Source organism: Takifugu rubripes, chromosome 7, assembly GCF_901000725.2.
Source record: "Takifugu rubripes chromosome 7, fTakRub1.2, whole genome shotgun sequence".
NCBI classification, from domain to species: Eukaryota; Metazoa; Chordata; class Actinopteri; order Tetraodontiformes; family Tetraodontidae; genus Takifugu; species Takifugu rubripes.
In genome coordinates, this window is record NC_042291.1 from 12901332 (window position 1) to 12929138 (window position 27807).

General features: G+C 44.0%; 3 protein-coding genes and 2 long non-coding RNA genes across 10 annotated transcripts; 4 read left to right on the plus strand and 1 right to left on the minus strand.

The window, feature by feature from the left end:
* Positions 1-4756, plus strand: sp8b (sp8 transcription factor b). 3 transcript variants are annotated; one of them, XM_029839292.1, is made up of 2 exons: positions 1-148; positions 2498-4756. In XM_029839292.1, the coding sequence occupies exon 2, from the start codon at positions 2531-2533 to the stop codon at positions 3833-3835; it is 1305 nt and encodes a 434-aa protein (XP_029695152.1). In that variant the 5' UTR covers positions 1-148; positions 2498-2530; the 3' UTR covers positions 3836-4756. The 3 variants fall into 3 exon arrangements, with proteins under 3 accessions (XP_029695152.1, XP_029695151.1, XP_003966248.1); XM_029839291.1 differs by lacking the exon at positions 1-148 and adding an exon at positions 1898-2308; XM_003966199.2 differs by lacking the exon at positions 1-148 and adding an exon at positions 1907-2053.
* Positions 4757-8429: 3673 nt separating this feature from the next.
* macc1 (MET transcriptional regulator MACC1) lies at positions 8430-13008 on the plus strand. Of its 2 annotated transcripts, none has more exons than XM_011605740.2 (5): positions 8430-8551; positions 9502-9621; positions 9714-11752; positions 11823-12011; positions 12090-13008. In XM_011605740.2, exons 2-5 carry the CDS (start codon positions 9510-9512, stop codon positions 12291-12293), a joined length of 2544 nt encoding a protein of 847 aa, XP_011604042.1. In that variant the 5' UTR covers positions 8430-8551; positions 9502-9509; the 3' UTR covers positions 12294-13008. The 2 variants fall into 2 exon arrangements, with proteins under 2 accessions (XP_011604042.1, XP_029694823.1); XM_029838963.1 differs by having other exon boundaries at positions 8451-8551; positions 9430-9621.
* A 6327-nt stretch (positions 13009-19335) lies between these two features.
* Positions 19336-20730, minus strand: LOC105416707 (uncharacterized). The gene is made up of 3 exons (XR_964676.2): positions 20588-20730; positions 20406-20501; positions 19336-19570 (listed from the first exon to the last, which is right to left on the minus strand). It is a non-coding gene; the product is annotated as an uncharacterized lncRNA (long non-coding RNA).
* Positions 20694-21960, plus strand: twist1b (twist family bHLH transcription factor 1b). Of its 3 annotated transcripts, none has more exons than XM_011605620.2 (2): positions 20694-21257; positions 21409-21960. In XM_011605620.2, exon 1 carries the CDS (start codon positions 20725-20727, stop codon positions 21229-21231), a length of 507 nt encoding a protein of 168 aa, XP_011603922.1. In that variant the 5' UTR covers positions 20694-20724; the 3' UTR covers positions 21232-21257; positions 21409-21960. The 3 variants fall into 3 exon arrangements, with proteins under 3 accessions (XP_011603922.1, XP_011603923.1, NP_001098069.1); XM_011605621.2 differs by having other exon boundaries at positions 20694-21138; NM_001104599.1 differs by lacking the exon at positions 21409-21960 and having other exon boundaries at positions 20725-21231.
* A 1165-nt stretch (positions 21961-23125) lies between these two features.
* Positions 23126-27248, plus strand: LOC115250418 (uncharacterized). Its single transcript, XR_003888970.1, has 2 exons — positions 23126-23326; positions 26251-27248. It is a non-coding gene; the product is annotated as an uncharacterized lncRNA (long non-coding RNA).
* The last annotated feature ends 559 nt before the right edge of the window (positions 27249-27807 follow it).

Genomic DNA, 27807 nt, shown 5'->3' on the forward strand with positions numbered 1-27807 from the left:
TTTTTAAAGAAAGTTGTTCCTACCTGAATTGCCAGCATAACATTTCTTTGGCGTGGTCCACGCTCACAGCTGCGCCAGGAGATGTGTTTTACTCTTCTGAGAGCAAACACCGAGGGTCAATCAATGCACATCGGAGCGGAGGCACACGGTATGTGGCTTTTATTCTCCTCGTTACAGCGGCACATTTTACTCGCTTTCACATTACATAATGTGGACGGGATGCTGGGGTCGCATCAAATGATTAGTTTAGCTGGAATGTAATGAAATAAACGAGATCGACCCGTTTTTGAATCTTTAGAGCGTCAGTAAACCGTTTGATTCATTTATGGAGTGGTGTCGGTTTATTATTGGAAAAGCGGATATGTGAAGGAACTGCAAAGAAATACATACATGCAAAACTGCACGTGTAAACGGGTGTTTTTAAAATATCTGTAAATAATTATTCAAGAAAGAATAATAACTGCATATGTGATGCAACAAAATCTATTAAGATAAGTGCACGGTATGTTCCTGCATCTGCCTTTTTTTTTCTTTCACTGTATGAATGATAACAATGTTTTTTTCTCCACTTCATTTTTAGACACATGAAGGCACGGCAGTGTAAATTAATCCAAAAAGCTCTTGTCCAATCCTAGAAACACAAGGATTAATCAGTTAGTCCATCTATCACGCTGTGTAATAAAGGAAGCGACACGGGTTAGGCAGATGATGTGATGAATAATCCCTGGTTGTTTTAATTAACTTTTCCACGTCCTGTAATGACCAGGCTGGTCAACAGACCCGGTCAATAAGCATGTTAATATCAAACAAATAAAACCGCCGATGATTAAAAACCTCCCGCGTTATTAAATTTGAAATTCAAATGAAATTTATGCCTCCGGAGCGCACTGCATGCTAATAGCGCCGACGAATGTGCCAGGGTTCAACGCGCTTTTTGCCTTCACGTTCTTATTATGTAACAGCAGCTTCCTCTGAAGATAAAACTAAATGTCAGCGGGGAAAACGATGAAGCAATTCAGCCCAGCCGTCTTACAATTTCATTCTGACACAGAGTGCTTTTGTGGCCCAAATAATCTGTTAATCTGTGGCACTCTCCAACGTGTCCACCAATTACGCGTTTTCACAAGGTTGTTTTTTTTGTGTTGCCATTCCAAAATATGAACTTTACAAATCAGTGCGTGATGCTTTCGGGCAATACACGGAATAATCCTCCACCGGAATGCGCCAACTATACAGTTTTAATCAAAACTATTACCATAATTGAGCACAATTACAGTGATGTGAACGTCTGAGACGGTGTAATATCGGTCCTTGGTCAGAACAATGAAGCCTCTGTGTCCTAATAGTTTGTCTATATTAAGTCTTGGACAGTTAAAACATACAAAGTTATGCCTGAACAGAAATAATTTCAGTATAATAAAGATTTTTTTTATAAAGTAAACCTGTCGCGGCTTTGATAGGTGTCTTACTTGTACTCGTGGAAGGCACTTTTTGAGCTCAAGAATCATTTAAGATGCTGCTAAAATAAATATAAGTCAACTTTGATTGGATTGGATTTGCAGCAATTGTGTTGACGTCGCTGGTTAAGGCGAACCTGCTGGATCCACCATCAACAGGCTGCCACCCCATCAACCCTTCCTTCAAAATTTATAACCTGATATTCTGTAAAATTTCAACAACAAGCGCCCCCACCCCACCCCACCCCAATACCTCCTTCTTAATTCGCTCTCATTTAACTTTACCTTCCTTCCGCTGTCTTTTATTATGGAGGGGGCGGCGGTGGGGGTGGGCGAGGGTGGAGAGCTGTCTGAGGGGGCTCTATTGATGACCTCACGGTCGTTTGCGGCGGTGCGGCGGGACGCGGCCGCTGATTGGACGCCCGTGTCACAGCGCCACTTCAAAGCCGGAGAGGAGCCTACAATTGTGGAAGAATGGGCGGAACACATCATTGTATTGCGCACCTCTAAAAAAAACAGTGGCTCTGATTCATAAATATAAAAAGATTCTGTGAGGAGGGCAGTGTTTTTGTGTGATGGCAACTTCACTTCTAGGGGTGAGTCGAAAGGACTTTCTTACTGGTTTAATTGGTTCTTGTCATTGTCCGGCCGGACGGGGATTAAACTTACAGCAGGCGCAAAAGTAGCACCGAAGGTAGTTGCTCAAACATAGTTCCAGCAAGTGGTCGTCCGAGAAAGCCTGTAAACTGGATTTAACTCCGTCCTGCTGGTTGTAGAGCATGCCTGTTTTATTTGGCACCCTCTTCTGCGTTCTGTAAAAGCTGCCAGTTGCTTAAGTTTTCTACTAAAAGGTAATAATAATAATACAATAACCACACACTGTCATTTCCAATGATTTTGAAGCATCTGCTGAGACTTACGAAACATTTTGGTAACTTCTTACTGTCCTTGAGGGTGAAATGCTGCGCAGGAACCCCAGTAAAGAACCTGTTAAACTTGTTGGGCTGACCAGTCATTTACTGCTTTCCTTTTGCTCTCAGGAGGAGCCGAGGTTGGGATCGACTCCTTTAGCCATGCTAGCTGCAACATGCAACAAAATAGGGAGTCCGAGCCCTTCGCCCTCGACTATTTCGGATAATTCCTCGTCGTTTGGAAAAGGCTTTCACCCGTGGAAAAGAGCCGCCGCGAGCAGCTGCAGCCTCGGATCCGGCCTGTCCGGCTTCGGGGTGTCCCGCAACGGAACCGGCATCACGGACTCTTTTGGCACCAACAGCTCCAACGGATCCAGTGCCTTTTCCCTCACGCCCGGCACCACGTCTAGTTCACACTTTGGGAACGATTACTCAGTGTTCCAAGCCTCCGTTTCCAATAGTTCGCAAGAATCCAGCCACCAGCCGGTGTTCATCTCGAAGGTGCACACCTCTGTGGACAGTTTGCAGGGTATCTATCCAAGGATGAGCGTTGCGCATCCATACGAGTCCTGGTTCAAGTCATCTCACCCCGGTATCCCCACAGGAGATGTCGGAACAACCGGGGCGTCTGCGTGGTGGGATATGGGAGCAGGCTGGATTGACGTTCAAAATCCCAACGGAGCGGCACTACAAACCTCCTTACATTCCGGTGGACTCCAGACCTCCTTGCACTCTCCTCTGGGCGGATATAATTCTGATTACTCGACTTTGAGTCACTCTGCTTTCAGCACAAATCCCTCGCCGCACCTGTTGACAACTGGCCAGCACCTGATGGACGGCTTCAAACCGGTGCTGTCCTCTTACCCGGACACAAGTCCGTCTCCATTAGCCGGTACAGGTGGGACTATGCTCTCTGGCGGTCCACCTGCGTCTTTAGCCGGGTCTCCGAGGTCATCTTCTCGGCGCTACTCGGGTAGAGCCACCTGCGACTGTCCCAACTGTCAGGAGGCGGAGAGACTCGGACCGGCAGGCGCAAGTCTCAGGAGGAAAGGTCTCCACAGCTGTCATATCCCCGGCTGTGGGAAGGTTTACGGGAAAACGTCGCACCTGAAGGCGCATTTGAGGTGGCACACCGGCGAGAGGCCGTTCGTGTGCAACTGGCTCTTCTGCGGGAAGAGATTTACGCGCTCGGATGAGCTCCAGCGACATTTACGCACCCACACCGGAGAGAAAAGGTTCGCCTGCCCGGTGTGCAACAAGAGATTCATGCGCAGCGACCACCTCAGTAAACATGTAAAAACTCACAGCGCTGGGGGGTCCGCCGGCTCTGGCTCCGGGGGCAGCGGAGGGAAGAGAGGGAGTGACACCGACAGCGAGCACAGCGCGGCGGGCAGCCCCCCGTGCCATTCCCCTGACCTGTTGCACCCACCCGAGGCAACCCAGGGAGTCGGCATGAACGGCCTCTAAAAACTCCTCCGACGTGAAACTGTAAAACAACAAAGTGTTGCGATGAAACATGTCCGAGAGGACGTGGAAGTGGACATACTAAATGTATGCAAACATGCTTAAGTGTCGCCATTTAAAGAAAAAAAATAATTCAACGTTACTGCAACGTTTCACTGTCCATCTGACGAGACAGAATTCCATAATCCCACATTTGTCCCATGAGAAACTTCTCATTAAATATCTGCGGTCTGACAGGGCCGAAGCTTTCTGAAACTCCCACTTGATATTTTGGGATTTGAAAACGTAAACTACAGAAAACACTGCGACTTGTGCTACTGCTGTTAAAAACACATCCAGAACCAAACTGTGGCACTTTATGACAGAGCAGAAGATATTCTTTCTCTTTTTTTTGTCCATAGAGGATGTAAAGATGTATGGTGGGATACGTAAAGACGGTGCAGTTGTAGGTTTATATCCCATATTGCGATGTCCTCCACAGCCTGGAAGTTGTGGTTACTTCACTTGGCTGCGAAATGATGTTGTAAATATAAGAAATGTAGGTTAGAATAATTACAGCCCAGTGTAAAGGTGAGTTATGTATTTGCCCAGGAGACGATTTTGTATAGGTATTTCTAGTTGCATATGGACTCTAGTAAATATTTGAAAATATACGGAAAAATGTACTTTGATTTTTCTTCGACATGATATGAAATGTATTTGTGGGGAGTTATATTTAACCACGACTTTTTCTTGTATTTAGGGGTATATCTTTAGGCGCACTTTGAATTTATTTGTAAGGTTTTGAAATCATTTACTGTTTACCCATTCATTTAATTTAAAGACGCATGTTGTAAAGTGATTTTAATTTTACAATGACTTTTCTTTCCCTTCGAGAATGGCTTTTTTATTGAAGCCACTCAATAAAGTGCAGACATGAATTCAGAGGTAGTTGATCGATCCGTTTTTGGAATTGGTGAGATGACAAAAATGTTATTTCATTAATAGAAGGCCATAAAGTTGAAATGGCCGGGAGCAAACTCGTGGCCTGTCCCTGATTTCTGTTACAACCAAATAGTAAAATGAAACAATAAAACAAAGCATGCTATTAAGATAGACGTTTGTGAATAAAATTAGGTATTAATCTCTAAATCTCGGACTGAATTGGATTTCACTGATTGAATTTCAAATTAGCCCAGGATCAACGGGTGGAATGCTAATCTTTCGATTTATTTTTGATAATTTTAACATAAATAACAACATAAACGGTATGCTGTTATTTATCCTCAAAATAACTTATATATATATAATAACTAACCCTAACTTTAGTAGTTGGCTACATTTAAAGTTATTTTCTTTGCAACCATCGGCGCATATTCTTGCCCGAGGTAACTTTATTAAATGGGCCTATAAATAGCTTATAGTAACTATATTAATTTAGGTTATTGATGTTATTAATATAGTTGTCTTAATAATTTAATTGTATTCAGTCCTCGGTCTTCTGTAACTATTAGTTTTCCGAGATAAAAGTCTGTGAATTCCTTCGAATTTTTCCCTGTTTTCACTACTTATAGTCAAACATTTTATAACAAGATCGTTTATTTGACTTCTGTTATTCCTGCCATTTTTCAGCAACACATTTCGACGCCGTCAAATGTGGTCGTTTTAAAAATGTGAAACTAGGATCAGAGAGAGAGATAAATTAGAAAGGATTCGTGAAATATCTACATATACCAAAACAATTTACAACATGATCTTTCGAAAGACGTCTTAAAACAGGATATTCTTTTTGCCTTTTATAATTGAATTATTATTGAATAGATAAAACACGTCTTAACTTCTGTCACAGCTAAACAGGCCTAAAGCGCCATCTAGCGGCCTAAACAACCAGCAACTGTTTAAAGTGAATTGAAAAACAGGCTTGTTTGTCACTATTTTTAAAATTCTAAAATATGAACATTCATTCCTTCAACTAAATTTTTAAAAAATACAAAAACTATAACTACAAGCAGCAAAACACTTCCACAACTTAGTCCATCATAATAAAATCTGGGAATTATGGAAAGTATAGACCATAACTCATCAGAACAACACACAAAGACTATCATTTATAAAAAAAATAAATTATAACCATAATGCACTTTTTGCTGTATGAGAGCATTTCCTCAGTGTATCCAGCACCCCTGGAAAAACACCCCTTTTCTTTCTCTCTTGTTTCTCCTCACCTGAATCTTCTTTAAATTCTAAAAAGAATAAATTACAACTGCATAATTGCAGGTTTCCCACCTTTGCGTTTTCTTCTTCAGTGATGATGCGGTCAAGCAGGAAATGCTGCAGGGACAAAACAAAGGAACAACCTCAAACCACAAACTATTTTACTTTAAGAATTTAAAACATTTCCAGAGAAGTATCAGAGGGTATCTTTTCATAATAAGAAAAAAGCTTTTTCTGAATTACAGGTATTTTCTTTATTAAAAACATCATGACAAGCAGCACAGATTATTTTTGTTTTATTAAATTTTATCTAACAAGTTGAATTCCTACATGTGACAGTAAAGAGAGAAAATAACTGGGAAAAATGATGAAAAAATGTTCTGACACAGAATTCTTGAGTTGAAGAATGTCTCTGAAATATTATTCAAAACAAAAACTTAGTTACATAGATCAGTAGGAATATTCTGGGTGGTGTCATATACAATAAACTTACATGGCCTTTTTCCTCTCCCTGGCCTTCAACAGTTGAACGTCCTGTCACAAAACAGTCATGTCAAAGTTATATTGGGATAGAAAAGAATAAAATATATGCAAGAATACCACAAAGACGGACCAATATGACCATACGGCAGCATTTATTCTCACCGTGCTCGTATATGGATCAAGTTTTATCCAATCGCCTAGAAAATATGAAAAATAAATAACATCCAAATAGTTTTTAGGAGTCAGCTTTGTTAAAATCCACACACAGAGAACGCAGCAGGAAAAGCTCATTTTTCAACCACATGATGGCTTTTTCTAAAGCTGTAAAGCAAATCCAGATGCATCTGTGGGCAGCCTCGTGGTTAAAACTGCCAACCACACTGACACTATCATCAAACCGACCGCTCGCCAGGGGACGCCAATTTGGCGAGGTTAGTGAAAATAATTAACACGGCTGCTGTTAGGCTGCCAGGGCCGACGCCGTACAATGTGTGCAGCAATTTAGATCGATTTATGTTATATCACAGGTGCCGCTTCATCTGTCACAGCTACTAAACCTAAAAAAAAAAAGCTGCTCGGCTTACAGAACACGTCCTTGTGATACAGCAGACGTGTCAGTGTGCCTGCTGCTGGCTGTAACCTGCAGTTGTTTGAGAGGACTTCAGATCACCTGATTCTGGAGTAAGTGCCACTAAGGTTTTTGCATCTACTGGGATGTTCAGACCGAAAAGCTTGATCACACAATGAAGCCATCTCCTCTAAGGTAATCACCTGCTTGTCTGCTCCTGAAGAAGGTAAGTTTTGGGGTGTCAATAGCATGTTCTCTGGCATGAAATATCTCAGAGCGAACTCCAACATGGCCGACATGTTGACCTCTCACAGCAAATCAACAGGTGAACGACAGCCCAGTCAACTCCATTTCCTCCAGTGAATAGCAGCAGTAACAACAGCTATGTCAGACATCCAGTCTGACTGTCTCGGTGCAGTAGCTGCCCAGCAGATTCTAAATTTTGTTGTACCAAAGCTAAAACTTTTGAGTTCCTTCTTGGTGTAGTCCGACTGCAGGACTGGTGGGAAAATAGCTCCCCCAAGTGGCAGACACAAGTAAACTCCGGGCTTCGGAGAAATAATCGTGAAATACTCGATTGGTCACAGCTAGAACACATTTACATATTTATAGTGTTCCTGTTTTAAGAGGATGTAGGTTCATCCTGCAGGCCCATTTTAATAACCCAGATTTCTGCAGCCACCATTTACAAAGTCCCAGAGTTGCAGTCCCCTTCTGAATGAATGGAAGGCCTCTGTAGACGGAAGCATTTCTATACATTGTAACAATCCAAGTGTTCAACGTCACAAGACTAAAACAGTGGGTTCCTGTTACATATCGGTGGTTTGGCCTATATTCTAAATGTATGGGCAGTCTCCGTTAGTAATCTAGTCATCGGTACATCCTACTACCTGTTTTTTGAGATAACGTAGCTCTTGTCCTTGATGAGATTAAGCTCAGCTCACTTTGACCTTATCGGTTACTGTGTAACACAGTGAAATCAATAAACCCCTAAAGGCTTGACCATCTTTATTTGGCTTCCTAATGTTCAGGAAACCTCCTGCTTTAACTAGCAAATTAGCCTCAAAGCAATGCGGACGCCCGAAGCTGCTGTGCAAATGTACATATAGCCATTTTACAAAATATTTAGCCATTTTTGTCCTTTGTCTTCCCTTATCTAAACATAAATATCTGACTTAACAGCCCAGTCCATGACACTATTATCACCATATCTCTCCTGTCGAAACTACAGGTGGGTCAGCCGCTGAGTTTCAGTGTCGCTTGTGTCAACAAGAAGGTGCATTGTGGGTATTGTAGTTTCATAACTCCAACAGGCCACTCCTTCGCTGGGTTCAAACGCAAAGTTACAAACACGTCACGTTGAAAGAACAAACAGTAAAACCCTCATACATACGCCCAGGAAAAGACCTGTCAGTGGTCATAGTGTGTTTTCGTGCAAACGCACCAGAGGGAAATACGATCTTCCTATGCCGACGGTGAGATCACACTTTATTTCGTTTCTCCCCCTATTTGACCAAGGATCTTAAATAATTAGTTAGATTAATATGTAACTACATCATATTAACCTGTTCGGAATCTTCGCCTGATACATTTTAAATTCAAAAGACATGTAAGATTAGTATTGGACTATTTTTGTTCAGAAATTATTCTCGAGATTATTAACATTGTAATATGTCTTTCACGTTTCTACAAGCATAACACTTTCCTTTAACATTCTCAAAAGAACATTTTCACAATATTATAATTCTATCATATAAGCGAAGCATAATTAAACAGCATTTAAGTGTTTTTGCTTTGATCAGGACAGAGCAGTGTTAAGTATGGTGTTTGAAGGCTTGACAAGACCAACCTGTTCTTGTGCACTGGTGTAAGAAACCACATTATTAATGACTGACTCACTCTGGCAGGTTGAGAATGAACAGTTTCTTTTTACACAAACAAGTGACAGAGAGAAGAGTTCATTCTTTATGCCAATTTCTGTGGAACAGTATCAGAAACAGACAATAAGCTCTGGAGAAAGGCTCGGGGGTCAAAACAGTTGGGGGGAGGAAGTGGGAGAGAACAACAGCTTTATTTATCAAACAGCTTTATTATCTGGCATTGTGCTGTTTGCTGCCATGGCTCAGATTTATTAGGCTGCAACTTCATTGATCGCTAATATTTTGAATAGTTACTATATTTCATTTAAAAATAATGTTAGGCTAATGTTAAATTTATAACTTAGCTTGTGTGTTTGAATAAGATATCAATTACAATATGATAGAAAACCATGGAAATGCTATTATAAAAAATGTGCTTTTTAATTCAAAGAGAAATTCAAATGCTCTTTTCTGTGTTTGTATCAATTTATCAGGAAAACTAAAGGCAGCAGATTGAATGACAGTGAAAAACAGTGATTAAACAGCAGCATTATCTGTGATCACAGGCTGAAAAATGGCAGCTGGAAGAACAAAGTCCTTTCATCGTGCTGGGAGTCTCATCAGGAGTAAATCTGAGGGGACACTGATTGATCTGGATGACAGGGTTTCAATTGATAACCTCAAAGGTAAAGTCCAAATTCAAATTGGGATATTCTTAATTTTAAAATTTCAATTTTAATCGTAACAGTGTTTCTACCAAACTGTAACATATTCGCAGGCGGGATGCGAGTGATTGAGAAATCTGAGCAGCCGACTCTACAAACTGAAGTGTCACTTTCATCGCAATCAAAAAATCCTTTTTGGGAAAAACTATCGGGATCAAATCCTTTCTTAGATGATATTGTTCATGGCAACAGGGATGTTTCTAACTTAACTGTGAAGGAGGAAGCCAAAGACCAGCGTTTGGAGAGGAGTAAAGAGGATGTTAAAAGCACATCGTCTGATGAAGGCAGCCTGGGAGGGTTCCTGGAGGACTGGCAACGAGTAGCTAACAAATCCGGGAGATGGAGGAGCGCTTTAGATGTCCGGAATGGTGTGGAGGCAAAAGTGCTCAAACGGGAGAATAGTTTCAGGCCACCCGGACAGGTGCTGAACCCAGATTTTGAGTGGTTAAAGAACGACAGAGAGGCCTATAAGATGGCCTGGCTGAGCCACAGGCAGCTCACCCGCTCATGTCTGGATTTAAATCTGATAAGCCAGAGTCCAGGCTGGGCTCAGACCCAGGCCACTGACTCTCAGGTCATCTCCAGGATCGGCCACACCGGCGGATCGGTGCGGTTACCACACTCTGAAATCCGGATCCACATTCCAGAGGGCCATGTTCCTCCTGGAGAATTCCAGGAGGTCACGCTGAAATCAATGCTCGACCCTCCTCCTGGACTCAACAGCAACTATGAGACGACCATGAGTCCGCTGGTTGAGGTGGTCCTCAGCAACATCAACATGAAGGAGGGCATCACTCTGGAGATGAAACTTTCTGGGGAGGTGAAGAGCGACCCACTGAGTCAGGTGATGACCTCTGTGATCGGTCTGGTGTCCAACAAGCGCGAAGGGCCGTACCTTAAAGTGGACAACTGTAGCGTCCACAAAAACATGATGCAGATGAAGATCCGGGATCTAAAGACACATTTTTTTGTGATCGCAGTAGCGGAGGCATCAGCGATCCAGCCGCCCGCCACCTCAGTGTGGGATTACCTGAGCCGCCAGGTCGTGGTAGCGGTTTACGGGCCCAGGTACATCCACCCGTCATTTAAGTTCGTCATAGTGGTTTGCTGCCACGAGGACGTTCCGCCTAAGCTTCCATTTTCAGTCATCTGTAAAGGGAACAAAAGTCTTCCTCCTCTCGTGCTGCAGCTTTGGGGGAAGCACGGGTTCAAACCAGACAAAGTGAACGACCTGCGCATTGGAATTACCCTGACAGACTCGGTGTTTGAAATCAAACCCCAGGACAAGCGGAAAGAAGTGAGGCAGAGTCAGCTGAAAATAGGGACGATTTTGCACCTGCCCGTGGCGGTGTCGTGCGCCAGCAACGCAGAAATGAGCCCTTTTAAATTTGAATTGCAAGTGCAGGAATCGGACTCTGTGACTGTCGCTCGCTTTAAAGTGTCTTCGCCTCCTGCAGCTCCCGTCAGACTGGAAAAACGGACGCCGAAGCCAATTGAAAAGCGGGTTGAAATGGCGACAACCTTACCTATTCCTGAAGAAAGTATTCCAGAGTTCTTCAAATTCACAGACCGTCCCGTCAACCTGCAGTGGTACGGCGTGGCCCTGAAGTCGGTCCTGCGTCAGCCCCGCGTGGAGCACCTCCTGGAGTACTTCAAGGGTGACACCTTGGCCCTCCTTTCCAAAGACACCGTCAAGTCGGTCGGCAACCTAAAAGTAAAAGAGTGGTACGTGGGATTCCTCCGAGGCAGGACTGGTTTGGTGCACTGCAAGAATGTCAAGCTCATCGCCAGAGACCAAGTGATTGACTTCACCGGAATACAACTGTCCACAGAGGTGCTCTTGGACAACATGACGATGCCCTTCAGGAAGCTCACATACATGTACTCCTCCATCCAGACACTGGTCACGGAACACATAACCAGCTGGAAAGCTTTTGCGTACGTGTTGGGCTACAACCACCTGTCCATCGACACGGTCTTACGGAGGTGCGCCGAAACGGAAGCCGACAAAGTGGCCTGCGTTCTGGAAAAGCTGAAAGAGGACTGCCACACGGACAGAACCAAGCGGAAGTTCCTCCACGAACTCCTGACGGTAGGTGCAGAACCCCGTTAGCCGCGCTGCCCCTGTTTTTGTGACGTTCTGCTCTCTTTCACATCTTTAGGGTCTGTTGAGGATGGATTCCATGAATCTTGTGGCCCAGCTCATCCAGGACACAGTCATCTTGTCCACTGCTGTGGAGCTGGGGGTCCGATGGAGGGAGCTGGCAGAGAAAATAGGAAAACTCTCCAGCGCTCACATAGCGGGCTATGAGGCACCTCACCGAGGGAAGAACGGCGAAGTTTGTTCCCAGGTCAGTTTGACGCCTCAATGACCTTGAAGTGACATTGTAATGGTGGTCCTTATCACTGTATTTCCTGTCCTGGTTTAGTCCATGTGGAAGCCTGCCTATGACTACCTGTACTCCTGGAGTCTGCGTTATGGCGACCACTACAAGGACATGATCCAGGATCTGCACCTGATCTTAGACAAGATGAAAAATCCCGCCACCAGACAGTGGAGGCAGCTGACCGGCGTCCTCGTCACCGTCAACTGTCTGGATGTCTTTAGAGACGCTGCCTTTCAAAATTCCTGAACGTTAGGCCATCTCCGCGGCAACGGCAACCTCCGCGCACCAGAGGGCAGAATCGGAAGCGTTTTGGCGACAAGCCAACAGCGTTGGGATGTTTTGGTCTGGTTCGTGTCCACTTTGGCCCAGCAGGAGTTCTCTTTTATATGAAGCTACTTTTTGAGTCTCAACGTGGGACGAGCACTGTACTCACTTAGTGAGAGTTCTTATCAGACTGTGAAAACACGTGTGTTTTTTTCCGCTGCACATTCCCTTGAACTTCGTTATCGTCATTATCCAGGCATCTAATTGCAATGGCATGCAGTGTAATCACTGTTTGTTTCGATTAAACTTAACAGTCTTATTTTTATGTACTGTAATTCCTTTCTGTAGGATGGTATAGGTCAGGAATAGAGCTGACAAATGTGAACATTGTTGCTGACTTACAAATGAAGGGTTCAAAATACGGAGAATTCATGGATCTCATGGATTTTTCACCAAAGTTTCCCAATGCCCAAACAAACAATAATTTATGTTGTCACGGTGTATATGTACTGTATATGTGGGTAGGCATGAGTTTGTGCTATTATTGAGCAAAAGAAAAAGAATGCATAAGAATGTGGCATTTAAATCGTAAATTAATTGTGTTGATAAGTGAAAGCCAAATGTTTAAAGGTTCATGTCTTTGGTACTGAAGTGTTTTACAAGGTTTTGATAAACTTGTTTCATTCAAACCTGAAAACCTTGTGTTTTATTTGTTATGAGGATGAGTTTTCCTCTGACGTGTCGCTTTATCCCTTGCTGACTTTATCCGGCTGTTTGCGTTTCTCCCCACTGTTTGTTTAAGCCGGTTTCAGCTGAGACCTCAGTGAGTTCTTTAGCAAACAGAGCTTGACCCGCTCCGCTGATCTTAGCTCAACTCGCTGAACATGCCACCAAAAAAGTACATTAGATGAGAAGAGCGTTGTGTAACAGAGGGAGAGATTCACCCGTCACAAACTGGAATGACATGAATGGCAGAAACAGATCTCTGGTTTTAAGAGGGACGTTCAAGCAGATGGAGGCAGGTGGGGCCGCGATGGAAGCCGGCAGCGGTGACTCTCAGGAAACATGACAGGAGCCGCTCGGAGCACCGCCACGGCTGGAACAACAGGTTTGCAGCAAGTGGCAGGTGCTGCTGAGGTTTATATAAATCCGTGCCTAAAGCAAGGTACACATAGACAGACGGGAGAAAGCATCAGAGCACAACTATATACTTTATATTTGAGATGTTGCAGTGCATTTGTATTTAAACATATTGATGTAAACTCATAATGTTGGTAAAAAGAATCTCTTTATTGCTGTGGACAGTTTTAATGTTGGAATTGTCTGAGAGGGAAAGTTATTATCGTCCTTTACTTCTGAATCGGAGCCACTGTGTGAGAGCTTTTTATTATATTTTTAACTTCAGCTACTTTAATCCAACTTTTTTCTTCCCAGCTTTAACCACCAGACTTTTGGGTCCCTATGATGCATTTTTCATGTAGGAGGGTTCTGCTGAATGCATTAATGGATCAAGGAACATTTTAAAAAGCCACAGTAAAATCGCCACAACATTTAAACAAGTAATGTTTTTTGACACATCACTTACTCATTCATTCTTTTAGAGTGAATCATCAAATAAATCACCCTTTTGTATTTTTCACTCACAGAAAAGGTCTTTGTGGTCATACTGTAAGAATGTCTCTCATTCATTCTCTGTGAAACAATACAATAGAAACCTGTTTGTACCGTAAGTGGAGCTTGTTTGCCCTGCTGCTGTACCTTATCAACAAATCTGACACATTAGCTTGTCAAATGTGACACAAACGCCTGTTAAACCTGTACCCAGAGAATTCTCCCCTCCATTGTGTTAATGTTTGGCTGCATTCAAGTAAAAATTTCATTTATGCACAGAGACACATACTGAACATGACCCCCCCCACACACACACACACACACACAGTAAATCCTCATTACATTAGTGCTGTGTGAGGCGCAGAGCTCCTGACTGATGCATCTCTGCATCAGAACAATGGACTCTGTGAAACCAATCACAGCGGCTGGATGTGGTCTGGTGATTCGGGCAGGGCTCAGATTGCAGGCTTGATTTTGTTTACTTTAAGAGCTGAAAGAAAATGCTGAAATTGCATTTTCATCCAGCCATCATCCCATCATTCTGCCAAGAAAAACTTGACTCTTTATTGCATTTATGCGGCTGCAATGGCTGTAGCCATAGTGACGGGCAGTGCTTCAAAGTTAGAACTTTTTTATGATCTGATAACTTGTAATACACTCCCGTAAACCCACATTAAAGTAATACGGTGTTTTGTATTCAACCCGTAGATCAAAATCCTTTCCTTCAAAAAAATGACGTGACACAGTTAGTCCACCAGGTGTCGCTATTGTACTAACGTAAACAGGTTTTGGGTGCATAGTTAATCTGTGATAATCTGATTGATTTGTCCTACCAATACCTGTTTAAAGATGACCTAAATAAGAGTATATCTTGATGTCTAACCAACGAAAAAATGCTTGAGTTGATTCTAAATTGGATGAACAATATGCATGACAAATAAAGTTGTCAAGTTTATTAAATTGTTGGTTCTCCTTTCAGAAAACGTCAAAATGCATCTTTTGGATGGGGCCATAATGCATTAAACAGGCCTGTTTTAACTCCTACAGCAAGAGAGCCGCCCACAAATCACCATTATGAACAGAAGCATTCCTCTGTCCTCTGGGGTATACAGGGCTTCATTTGCTTTGCCTCCATGATATATGTCGAGGGCAAGAAGTCATTTAGCTTTCAATTTATTAGCCCTGTGATTTATGTACACACAAGGTGCTGGCGGTGTCTCTGAGACCACCACACTTCCCTTTGCTCGCCTTCTTTTCCTCACTGGACCACACTAATTTGGTACTATGTGATGTGGACACGGATAAAGTCCAGCTTCGAATGAAAGTTGCTGAGAACACAATGGAGAATGAAGTTTGTTTATCGGTACTCCATGCATTGGACAAAAGTTAAAAGTCTTTTAAATGAGCATCTCGTTTTTTGTTTCAAAGCTGTGAATTCTCACTGTCAGCTTGTAACGTTTAACGTCTCTCTATATTTCGCTTCCAGGGTTGATGGTGCGTGTTACAAGGTGTTGATTTTTGCCCGGAGTTCAATGCCTTTCTGCTGACTAACAGCCTGTTCGGAGCCTCTTCCCATGACCACCGCTGGGAAGGAGGAAGCTCTGTTACTAAATGACTCACAGGGAAACAAGAAAAGGAAAAAAAGGAGAGAAAACAACCTGGAGTGTTTGGCAGACCTTTAGAGCAGCTTTGTGAGTAATCACCATCCACATCCCTGGATGCCTCGCTCCGCTCTCACTTTTTCCATCAACCAACCTCACAGCGTTCCATCATGGCAGAGCACTGTGGTTATGAAAGAGAGGACACAAGATAAACATCCGAGAGAGCGACCGCAGCCGAGGGCCGGATCAGGTGAGAGTGAATGGAGTCGGCCCCGAGGCCGGATTATTTATGTTGACGTGATCGTATCCTCTCTGCGAGTGCGTAGTTTTATCAGGTGTGCCGCGATCACGTGGGGATGGGGAGGGGGGGGCAAAGAGCACGTCTGCTGACAGATCTGATATACCAACCATGACGCTCCCAGTTGGTTGGTGATCTAAAAACCAGATGGAGGAGGGCCGAGAATGATGAGAATGTGGAGGCAGAACGTTTTAATAAAGCCTGAGCTTTTAAAAAGATGTTCCTCAACAAGTTCACCGACTCCACAACACAAACAAGACAGAGGTCCATCTTCCAATCAGACGCTATAAAAGACTAGAAAATTAGCTTATTTCATGATGTAAGTCCTTTCCCATGAGGTTGTTTCTAAGATACAGACATCCTCACATCACAACAGCGTCGCACCAACTAATCGGAGAGACCTCGGCAACGCCAGTCCTCCCAACTGGTTCTACTGGTGACACACCCCATTAACTATGCATGAGCCATCGTGGAGACATCGATGTCCAAACTGACTCTCAGCGCAACTGAGAAATTTCCTGGCCAAGTGTGAGGCGATAGCTCCATAAACCCTCGTCTCTGATGAGCGAGGAGAGAGCACAACAGCCATCCAGGAAACAAACAGAGAAATCCCTCGAGGAAAAAGAAGCAGGGCTGAGGAGGAGGAGGAAGGGGTGGGGGGTCTCGTTTCAAAAACAACATAGCTGGAGAGGTAGCCTATTGTGTCCTGACAGATTGCCCTGACTGGAGGAGGTGGAGGAGGAGGAGGAGAAGGAGGAGTTACTGACACACAGGGAGAAGCAGAGGTGAGCACAAATCTGGGGGAGATGGGAACACAGCTGCACTTGAGCCGTTTGGGTCTTTACTACCTGACATAATTTACAACCTTAATGAGGATGAATGTACAATCTATCTATCTATCTATCTATCTATCTATCTATCTATCTATCTATCTATCTATCTATCTATCTATCCTCTACCCCCCCCTCTGTTTCACCATTACCCCCCCCCCCCCCCACACGTACACTCACACCTCTGACCATGTCTCCCCTCCCTTTCTGCTATTCATCCTCCTGTGCAGCTGGAGGACTCTCCCTGACCTCCCCACTCATCCCAGGGCCCATACTGGGACCCCGAAGACTGGCGTGGGACTACCTGCACTGTGCTCAGAGTTACATAAGTCTGAGGGACGCGCCGTCCTCCAGGGCTTATTTCGCCGGGCTCTGAGCCACAGATAGCGTTGCAGCTGTTGGCGTCGCGCACAGACAGCTCGGTTTTTATTGTTTCTCATATTGGGCACCAGCGCAGACGGCCCAACTAGGGGGCTTTTGCCAAGTCATCGTGTCAGTTATGCTCAAAATATGAAACAATAACAGAAGAGCTCCCTCGTGGGAGCAGCGTATGGAGGCGATTTATTCCTTTTCTGGAATTTCCGACGTGCACCTGCAGAGCACTTTTGGATGTGGGCGCGTCCCGATGATATGTCAGTACAGCACATGTGCCATCGTTTCCTCTGAGGGTTTGGAAATTTTCTTTTGCCTGGAGACTCCAAATGAAGGTTGTCTTGTGGTGGGAAACATGCGAACGATTTCTCCGGCGAGTTCTCTGAAACCCTTTTCTTCTTACCTCCCTATTAGCCAGAAAAGTGCTACGGGATGAAGATGTTCTTGTTTGCAGAGTGGGATTTCCAAGCTGTCACACATTCAACTGCACATTTCAGCAGGACTGTCTCAACGTGAAACAGTTCCGACAACGAGGCCTTTGCCGTGATTCTTCTCCCGTGTTTTCACTGAGCTAAGTTAATTGTTTTTTCCTGTAGGTTTGTGTGTTGTTGTTTTTAAAGTCCCACCAATGAAATGTGAGCCCTCACTATGTGAGTGTGTGAGTGTGTGTATGAGAGAGAGAGGTTCCCTGTACTTCCACAGTCTCCACATCAAGCTGTGAAAACATACTGGAGGTTTATTGGCTAATAAGGTGTCACTGTGCGGTAGAGCTGTCTGATATCCACACGCCCTGTAGGACAACACCTAATAGAACACTCATTACACTCATTCATGCTGCTCTTCCTCAGCTCTTCTGTAGTCCAAAGAATCCTTTTTTTTGATATGATGGCACAGCAGGGACGGCCACGCTCTCCTCTCCCTCACAAGGTTTAATTGTCTCTCAAACACAAGAACGGTGACTTAAAGTGAGATTAGAACCCGGAACATCAAAGCACTCTGCTTTCAAAGGCTTTCTTTTACTGCTAACTTCAGCAGGCCTGGCTCCTACGTGTCCAGACAGCTTATAAAGGGCTTGTTTTCATCCTCCACTCCTTAATGGAACGCTGCAGAGCTTCTCTCCCTGGACTGCTGTTATCAGAAATCCTCTGATACGACGTCTGGATTTCTCAGGGATCTTTGCGGAGGTTGGGGGAGAAAATGCTGTCATCCAAGTTTGCTGTTTGACCTCACCGGACGGGGCCTGATTAGAGCCTATCTAGGCCTGGCCTTTGAAAGGGTGCGCCCCTGTCTCGCCGCGTCTCTCGCAGGTGATCTGTCACAGGCGGCCGGACTCGCTGCGGTTTACGCTTTAATGGAGTGAACATGAATATTACTGTCAACTCGGGGAGCCTCGTGCGAGTGAAAGACTGCGGTTTGTTGTTTCAAAAGATACAAGTGGGCTGATAGACAATCGCCGCCTTTTAGCGCTCTGGCAGTGAAAATAGACAGGTCTCTGCGGATCTGAGCCAGCACTGAGCGGAGAGGAGGCTGAATCGTGTCTGTTATGGTGTGACCTCGGCGAAGGGTACTTCATGACACTCCTGGGGTCACTCACAACCGGTGTGTCGCATCACACGAGTCTGTAATACACACTTGACACAACACAGCACCCTGTTACCGCTCAGCGACGGGGACTTTGTCGCTGTTTGGCCGATGGGACAGCGGTGCGTGGTGAATGACACCCAGAAAACGAGCAGATCCGTTGATGTCCTCATGCTCTGGTTAATTGCCGGGGCCATGACAGCCCGTAACCGCCTGATGAAAGTTTTGTCTTTATTAAAGATCAACAGTGGAGGAGTTGTCCTCTGATGACATCATATGCTGGAGGAGCAGCTGTGTTTTCTCAGAGTCACTTCAGCAGCACATAGTTGAACTCTGTAGAGAACGTTGCCAAGAAATCGAAATGTAAAGTGGGCGTCAATGCTGTTGCTTTTTACTCGTTAATATTATATAAATGGGGATGATGCGTGTTCTCGGGATGCAGGCTTAGGATACTGACGATGAAGCCCTCTGACTGGAATCATTGTTTGTTTTGGGGGGGTGATTGAAGAGTTGATTTCTACTGATCTTTGCAGAAAATGAAGCAGGAATCTCTGCAAAGAAAAACTCTTAATGGTCGACAAAGAAAAGAGACAACACACCCTCACCTGAGAATTAGACAGATTTTGGGGCAAAACAAGCATTACACATTCATGTAACATTCAAAACTGCGGATGCAGATGAGGGCCAGACAGGAAGTGGAACAATCATTGAAGGAGCAAAAAAAGGCCACCTGAATCCCATATTTGCTTTATTACATTAAATCAAAGTGGTTTAGTTTTATCACGACAAAGAAGTCAAGGGATTTGAGTTTTTCAGCCGCTCCATGTGAGGCCAGGTAACGATGGTGTGATCAGGACCATGGACAGAGCGCCCACACAGGTGAGCTCACCTTGAGGAATCCTTCAGCTGCCACCCACACATCAAGATACACCAGATTTCGCAACTTGTAGAGCCGAAACATGCGGACTGGTGATGAAAATAAAGTGTACATTCATGAGCCAGTCAAACATGTTGACATCTGCAATTCTTTATGTCAGCGTAACATATATCAGCCAGTAAACTGGGAAATGCTTCTGCTGGAACAATACTTCACTCTCAGGCCTGCACAGGGATGTAAATGGATGCACCTTGGTGTTGTGACCCCTGACCCTGGCTGCCCCCTGTTTCCTGAGCCATGCGGCTCCTGTGGACCAAGGCCCTCTCAACCTAAACAAAGTAATCCTCCACTAAACAAGATGGATATTGTCACAAACCCAGTAAATACGGCGGCCTCTTAAAAACAGGCCCCCTCCCCATCTCCGACCAGAAACTGTTCAGTAAAACCCGCCTGCATTGTTTTATAGATGGGCAACTTTAATTCCCATCTGTTTCAAATTCAAGTTGTTCTACGATCAGGTCTACCTAAGAAGGTCTACCCTCTAATGGGAGATAAGCCAGTAAGGCATCACTTCTCCAAGATTAAAGTCAGAAAATGTGCTTTCTGGCTGCATGTCAAATATGAGGATTGGGATCATATGTTATCTTTATGGGAGCTTCTTTTTTGTATATAAATTTCATTGTGATTTAAACAACACTTGGAAACATAAATCTAAACTGTATTTGCTGGGATTTGCTCAAACAGATGCGGGTAAATGAACACTGAACATATCCTTTTGCAGCATCTGTACACAAAAACTTTCATGTATTATTAAATATGATGCGTTCACGTACCTCAAGTGCTTTTGAGTCACATGCTGGCTGAGTACTTAACCAAACAATTTAGAAACACTTGTGTGGGCTGCACATTATTTGCATCAACTACCTTTTTCACAGCTATGAATTTGGATCAGGAGCTTTTCTGACTCTTCATCACTGGCTCCCGCCCCTGGCTGCGCGTAATTCCTCGTCTTGTCCAATCCTGCGCCTCCCCCCAAAAAAAGTTTACGCGCTGCAGCCTATAAGAACTGACAAAGTTACTCAAGAATCGGAAAAGAGTTGTCTTACCAGGAACACATCTATGGATACTGATGTGTCTGAAGAGCCAGGCAGAACTCGCCTACAGATGGATTAATTCTGTGTCTTCATGAGACGGGAATAATCTTGGAGGGGGGGACGTTTTCTGACCTTCTACCCGAGTGGAGATGTCTGAGGAAAACCTAGGGGAAGAGTCCGGCAGCTCCCCCGTCTCTCCTGTGGACAGCCTGAGCAACAGCGAGGGGGAGCTGGAAAGACAGCCGAAGAGAAGCGGGAGAAAGAGGAGACCGAGCAGGAAAAACGGGGAGGACTCAGATAGCCCGACCCCTGGGAAAAGGGGGAAGAAGTCCAACAGCAGCAGCCCCCAGTCTTTCGAGGACATCCAGTCGCAGCGCGTCATGGCAAACGTGCGGGAGCGCCAGAGGACCCAATCCCTGAACGAGGCGTTCGCGGCGCTGCGTAAAATTATCCCCACTCTGCCCTCAGACAAACTCAGCAAAATACAGACTCTCAAACTCGCAGCCAGATACATCGACTTCCTGTGCCAGGTGCTGCAAAGTGACGAGCTGGACTCCAAAATGGCAAGTTGTAGCTATGTGGCCCATGAGAGACTGAGCTACGCCTTCTCTGTGTGGAGGATGGAGGGCGCTTGGTCCATGTCAACATCTCACTAGCATCTGGAGGAATTGGACCTTAAATGGTGCGCTTGATTTTCAGCTTTTAAAAAAAAGCGTAAAGCCACTCGAGAATGCCTCCATTTTCCCCCAGAGAGTTGTACTGTGGTCTGAAGCAACAGTTTGTGTACCTTTCTGCACACATCAGTGCTAATAAATGCCTTATCCAACTTCCAGGTTACTGCTGATTCTTCTCAATCATTCTGATGGGACAAATCTGGAGTCCAATGCTGGATACATGGGATCATTCTATTTAAACCCAAGGAGACATGAGCTCTGGAGGGGATCTGTATGCGGAGGCCCGACCTGCAGCCGTGCGTTGACGCCTCCGTTCATATTTTTGACTGCGGGTGTTGAAAAATATTACTTGTTAATTTTCTCAAGAAATGAAAATGCGTTTGGACTTGTTTTTTTTGTTTTCTTTTTCTTAAAAACTGTGGAGGTCAACGTGCATTTTTGGAGTAGTGGTCTCAGCGTTTGGTGTGAGACTGTCAACTGGTGGTGTAGCTCACATTACAGGCTGACCGTGTGGATCCAACCTGTGCTAAAATATTTTTCAGAATGCATTTATTTATTTATTATTGACACTTGTTACATGAAAAGATCCTGTGTCTGAAATACAAATACAACTCCTATTTTTAAATGCGTATGTTTCTGTGATTTTTTTTTTTTTTTTTTTTTTTGTATATGTTTGTACTTTTTTGCATTAAAGAAAATGTCTAAGAAAAATTAAGTGTTTCACCTTCTTTGGTCTGTTGATCCGATGTGCAGTGCACAGAAATCTAATTAAACTGATTTTGTGAAAAGAAAAGCAATAGGTTCGGTTAAAGAATACCCTGGAACGAGCAGGCGGGTGATTATGGTTCCAATTATAATTCGGATTTAATGTCGAAGTGATCGCTGATCACTTGGGGAAACAGATGCAGTTATTGGCTCAATAAAAACTCGAGTGCAGCTATTTTTTCCCTCCTCTTTAGTGACACAAACTCCAAAAATAATCCAGTGTTTAATTTTTTTCTCTCTCTCTCATGTAACCGGGAATCCAAATCTTTAAATATAAATATGACATTGATCGTTTTTATGTAATGTTTGACGACTGAAAATGTTTTTCAGAATCTTCAATTTACAATTAAATTTCTATCTGAACGTGAATTTTAGGACTTACGACTCAGTGAGTAAATCCTAAGATTATTGATATTGGGTCATGTTCCTTTTGAGTCCATATACCATAATAATCCGCGGATTTTGTCTTCTTTCTATAATCATTTTCGCTAGAAAAACAATCAGGGTTAAAACAAGAACATGTATAAATATATTGGCTTAACATCTTTAATAAGAATGTGCCTCCCCGAAAGCTCCGAGCCCAGTTCTCTCTGCAGAATAAATCTTGATTGATCATGGGAAAGTGTTTCTGACTGTCCAAACCAGAGTTTGTGTCCGTTTGAAGGTGTGTAATTGGCTTTCAAGGCATGTATGGAATTCCCAGATGTCTATGAAATTTAAGGAGGCCGTGAAGGCAGCATGGAGGAAAACAGGCCCGAGAGTTTCAGTGGAAAAATATACACACACACGGAGGCATAACTGAAATTAAAACGCGGCTTTTACAAAAAAAATCCTTACATTTTAGTCTTTCCCCTAAATGCTAGATAAATAAGCAGGGGCCGTTCGAACACGCACAGACGGTTTCGGCGTGGGACGCGAAAAAATGGGATTTTTACAGCTAAAAGAATTCACATTCTGGCCCAGTGCAGGTTAAGTTTCAGTAAGATTCCCCTCTCCCTTCTTTCAGGGGAGAAGCAGTTGGCAATTGACGCGACGCAGAGGCAAAGAATGAAACCTATTTAGAACAGATGTTAGTATTTTTAAAAAAAAGTCACGTGAAGTGAGCAGATGTTCATGCAGCGGTTCGCCGTGCAGCCTCTGCAGAGAGGGAGAGGGAGAGACAGAGAGAAGGAGCTCAGAGCAGCTCCGCTTCCACGCAGACACGCACAAAGAGGCTGCAGAGGTCGTTCATTCAGATCACCAGAGGTTTGATCACATGGATTTATAAACGTGGACACCTGCAGATGTCTCCGTGGAGCCGCAGGAGCGAAAGGTGAGCAGCGAGGGAAGAACCTCTGCTACGCCGAAGGGGACTAACCCCATGGTTCTAAAAGGGACGGGTACTTGCAAAAGTACCGGACAATACCTCAAACCTCAGTGTGTGCGTGCGCGCGCACGCGTGAGGCCTGTGGGTGGGTACGTGGGTGGAGTGGGGAGAATGCTGAAAGGGCAGGAGCAGCTCCAAAAGGGCAAAATATTGATTAATGAGGGGCCTAAAGATCTGTAGATAAAATAACTCCAAATGAGGAGTTGATCTATTATTATTAATATTATTGTTGTTGTTGTTGTTGTTGTGGGGGAAATTACAATGATCACCTCCTAATTAGATAGAGAACTGAGAGAATGAGCTGTAACAGGGGATAAACACATGGGCCCAGCTGGTAAAGAGTAATAAAGGATGCTAATGTATATATGCATGTGTGTATGTGTATACAAATGTCCATATATACATGTCTGGATCTACGTTTTGCCATATATTTTGTTGCTTTAACTATTTTCTAATTATTTTGACAGTTTTTGTTTAACAGCGAATCCATTTTATTTATCCTTTTTTTAAAGGACACTTTATAAAGTTTTTCAAATGCCAGGTTTTAGCAAAAATTAGACCTAAAAATTACATCATTTACTAAATTAACTATACTAGGAAAAGATACAGTAACTGCATTAAAGCTGTCTGTATTTAATAGTTTAGCAGAATCCATTTTGTGCCCCCTAAAATTTAAGTCAGATGTTCACAATAAAAATAAACATGTAGGCAGAGAGTTTATTGAAATACCCAAAGTGACCCGAGAGGTGAGTGAAATTATAGGCTCTGATATATGAGCAGGCGTGCGTGCACGGTCCTGGGTGAGCGGGTACCTGCTGCGAGGGTCTGACACTGACAGCAACAGGTCAGACGTATAGATGGGTCGGCAGACTAAAAGCCCAAATATATAATATATATATGCTTAAAGAAAGAGAGTAAAGCTCAGTTTCTGTCCTAGCTCTTCTTACCTTTCAGCATTTCACTCACTAACAGGGCAGCATTTGCAAAATGGCAAAGAAAATTCCCCTCTTGGGTTATATCAGCGACGTCTTACTCGGCTGTGTTTTTTGGACAGTGTTTCTCGTAATAATCAGGGAATTTCTGCAAACATCATACGTTATGTTCTTGGCAGCGCTTGTTGCTCAGAGAGGGTCGTCACCTGATGTAAATACACAGGAATCTCCTTCCAGTGCGTTTTTCTTTGAATGCAAAAACACGCCTGAACGCTGCTTCTCCAGGGATACCTTATTTCAGAGCCAGGCCAGAGGAACTCTTTCTTTTATTGATCAGTTTTCAGTGTGGAGGGCCTAACAAAGCTTATTTTGATCATTTGTTTTTTCACGGTTTGAACTGAAAAATGTGGACACTTAATTTGAATTGTTCTTTCATAGAATCCGTCAACGCTACCAGTTATTGGTTTCAGTGACACAACAACATAAATCCTTGCGTTTGGTGAGTTAGCGCTGTCCTGGCGTGGAAGCCATTCCTATTTGAGATGTCCACTTTAGTAAAAGTGGACACAACTGACTGTTTGAGTACACAGCAAATGAATGCTTGTTTAAATTGAAGGCTTGTGGACTGGCACCATGTTTAAGTTGGCAAATTACAGATTTGGACTAAAAATGCCATAACCAGCCCCGCGTTTCATCGCAGTAAGAGGCCCCTGGGTCACAGAGCGTCGCGGCACGATGACATGACGGTGTCCAGGACCAGAAAACACCCCCCCAGCTACAGCGTGTGCACCTTGTCCGCCACCCAGGCTGTAACCAAGGCGCGAGCATGTGTATGTGTGTTTTAGGGGAATACACAATGATGTCACAGAGAGGAAAAGGCAAGAAAAAGGCTTGGCACCTCCGAAGAACTGGCCGGGTCTCCTCTGGCTCAGCAGAAACGCTGTAATAATAAACAGGCAATCAGAAGGCAGCATGAGCGTACACAAAAGCATGGCAACTCTGCGCCGATAATAAAAGCAGATTTTTGACTGGAGGGGGATGATTATTTGTGTTCTCCGGTTGTCCCTAAATAGAGGGCCTCTCACAGGAAGCATAAACATACAAAGTGGAGGCCAGTCGTCGTCCAGCGCAGCTATTCTAAACATCTCTGTTTGGGCCCAATCAAGATGGGGTGTATATATAAATGTATATAACTGCAGGCCCAATCCAGGCATGAAATACAAAAGAGGGGGAAATAATACCTCACAACTATCTGATGAGTGTCCAAATATTGCTTTTTTTGGCGAGGGCGCCACACATAGAGAGAGATCTGAGTGATGGTGGAAAGTGAAATCAGCAGAGCATGTGTGGTGTGAACAGTCCCGGTGAAGTGCTCTAAAGCCTCAGCCCATTAGCAACCCCCTCCCTGCATGTGAGAGGAGCACAGTTTGTGCCTTATTGGGGCGCGGAGGGAGATCTGCAGCCCTGCGCAGACTGCCCAGAGGTTAACAGGCCCCTAATGACGCCGCGTCCCTGCTTCTGTCCCCGAGGGCGCTCCACTCTGTGGGTATTAATCCCATTGCTCCCTTCATTAACCTGCTGGCCACCAGTCGCACCCAAGCTGAATACCAGGACTGTAACAGTCTCAGCTGATAATTGATGTGTTGTTACCTGGGGTAACAATGAGCCCCCTATTCTCTCTGGAGCACTTTAATGAATTCTGAGGCAGACGCAGCGTCTCAACAAGGGGGAAAAAACTCGCTATTGTCTAGATTTTAAAATAACCCAGGAATAACTCCCAACATTCAACTACATTAGTGTTTAGAGCGAGTCTTCAAAGTTACAAGTTTCCGCTGAGTAAACAGGATTTTAATGCGTCATGTTTCCTCGGCTGGTTTTGATATTCTATAAACTGTAATCGGTGACTCACCGTGTATTTATTTCCACACATTCCGGCAGGAGCAGCGACGAGGGGACGCTGATTCTTCACACATGGCGTCAAGATCAGGCAACTATGAGTGTGAGCTGGTTAGAGGACCAAGACCAGGACGCCAACAGTAAAAATCTAAAATCTGGTATTTTTTTCCCCTGTATGTATGATATAGCTGTAAATCAGTAAAAAGAGAAGAGTTTTGCTTGGGTTTTAACAAAGATGTTCCATTTTTGCCACCAGCATCAGTCAGTGGTCAAACTCAACAGACAATGACACATTTTCCTGTACATAAAAGTGAAAACCACCTCTTTCCCCGCAGACCGGGTTAATACCTTGAGTGTCTGTCTGAGAGCCCATTAAGAAGCTGCTGATAATCTAACTCCTTTATCTCCATGTCATCAGCGCGCTGGCTTTGTCCTCCATAAACAGAGGGCCGGCTGTTTGTGACCTCGGTGCTAAATCAAGTTCAAAGAGGATCGCTGGTGTTTGTCAGATAGTTTTGCATGAGGGCAGAGGGAGAAAAGCCTGTTTGGTCGACCTCTGGCTCCCCCTTTGATTCGCAGCACTCTGTGACCTTTGGTGGAGCCCAGCTAGTTCAGCCCGAGATCTGAATGATAAACTGAATTGACTTTATAGCTTTTAATCAGTTTACTGATGATCTCTTTTGCTAATATTCAAGGGTTGCAAATCTCATGGCTGACATCAAGCAAAACACAGAAACCTTAAACCTTTTATTACAGACAATATGCCTTAGCAGCTTTAGCATTAGCATATGTCTTTACCATGTGAACACAGCCGTTTAGTCTGCTTCTGGGCGACCCGCTACAGGCTTACATGATCCAAAAGTGGAGAAATGGCACATTAAGTTTCCACAGAAGACATCTGAACACGACTGGAAAACCATCAGGAAAAACAGCGCTGTGTTTATCTAGTATTAGGACTACATTATCACGTTGTAAAGATGACTAATGTATCGTGTTAAGATAAATGTCAACTCATTAAAGCAAAAAATAATTGAGCAGAATGGATGGCTGGCTTATTATTTCACAATTTTTCGACTTTTCCCAACTTGTCGGTGTTTTCCGGTAAAGGAGAAGGAGCTGCTTGGTGTTTGATGGGAAAAACAGGGTGACGTGCCCGTAAGAAAAAAAGCATGGAGACAACGCGAAAGACATCTCAAAGTACAAAGAGGTGGTTCAGTCAAACCTCAGCTGAAACCCCCCCGCAGAGCTCTGGAACGTCTTTGTGAACACATGTTTAAGTGAGTAATTTTGTGAGAAATGTTTCACAATAGAAATGCCTGTCAGACTATCAAATGTGTTGCCGTGAGTCACCTTTCTGTTCTTTTTTCTCGAGCGTGCAACATTTCGTTCTGACGTGTTCGTATTACGTGTTATTTTGCTTCATTCCCCGACCTTTAACACTTGCCGCAGAGAGATGCAAATGCACGAAGAACATAATGGCCGCCTTCCTGTTTAAAAACGAGGCTGTAAAGGAAGATAATTAGGGTTGTCATGACGACCGGGTCCGGCAGGCTGACTGTGGCGGGTTCGCTCGCGGAACTTCAAAAGGTATCAAAGCTG

Excerpts from the sequence above, each read along its gene's own strand:
- sp8b (XM_003966199.2), top strand. The coding sequence starts at position 2,033 with ATGGCAACTTCACTTCTAGGG. Across the intron at positions 2,054-2,497 it reads TGGCAACTTCACTTCTAGGG|GAGGAGCCGAGGTTGGGATC; the intron begins GTGAGTCGAAAG and ends TTTTGCTCTCAG.
- twist1b (XM_011605620.2), top strand. The coding sequence starts at position 20,725 with ATGTCTGAGGAAAACCTAGGGGAAGAGTCCGGCAGCTCCCCCGTCTCT.
- macc1 (XM_011605740.2), top strand. The coding sequence starts at position 9,510 with ATGGCAGCTGGAAGAACAAAGTCCTTTCATCGTGCTGGGAGTCTCATC. Across the intron at positions 9,622-9,713 it reads TTCAATTGATAACCTCAAAG|GCGGGATGCGAGTGATTGAG; the intron begins GTAAAGTCCAAA and ends ACATATTCGCAG. Across the intron at positions 12,012-12,089 it reads ACGGCGAAGTTTGTTCCCAG|TCCATGTGGAAGCCTGCCTA; the intron begins GTCAGTTTGACG and ends GTCCTGGTTTAG.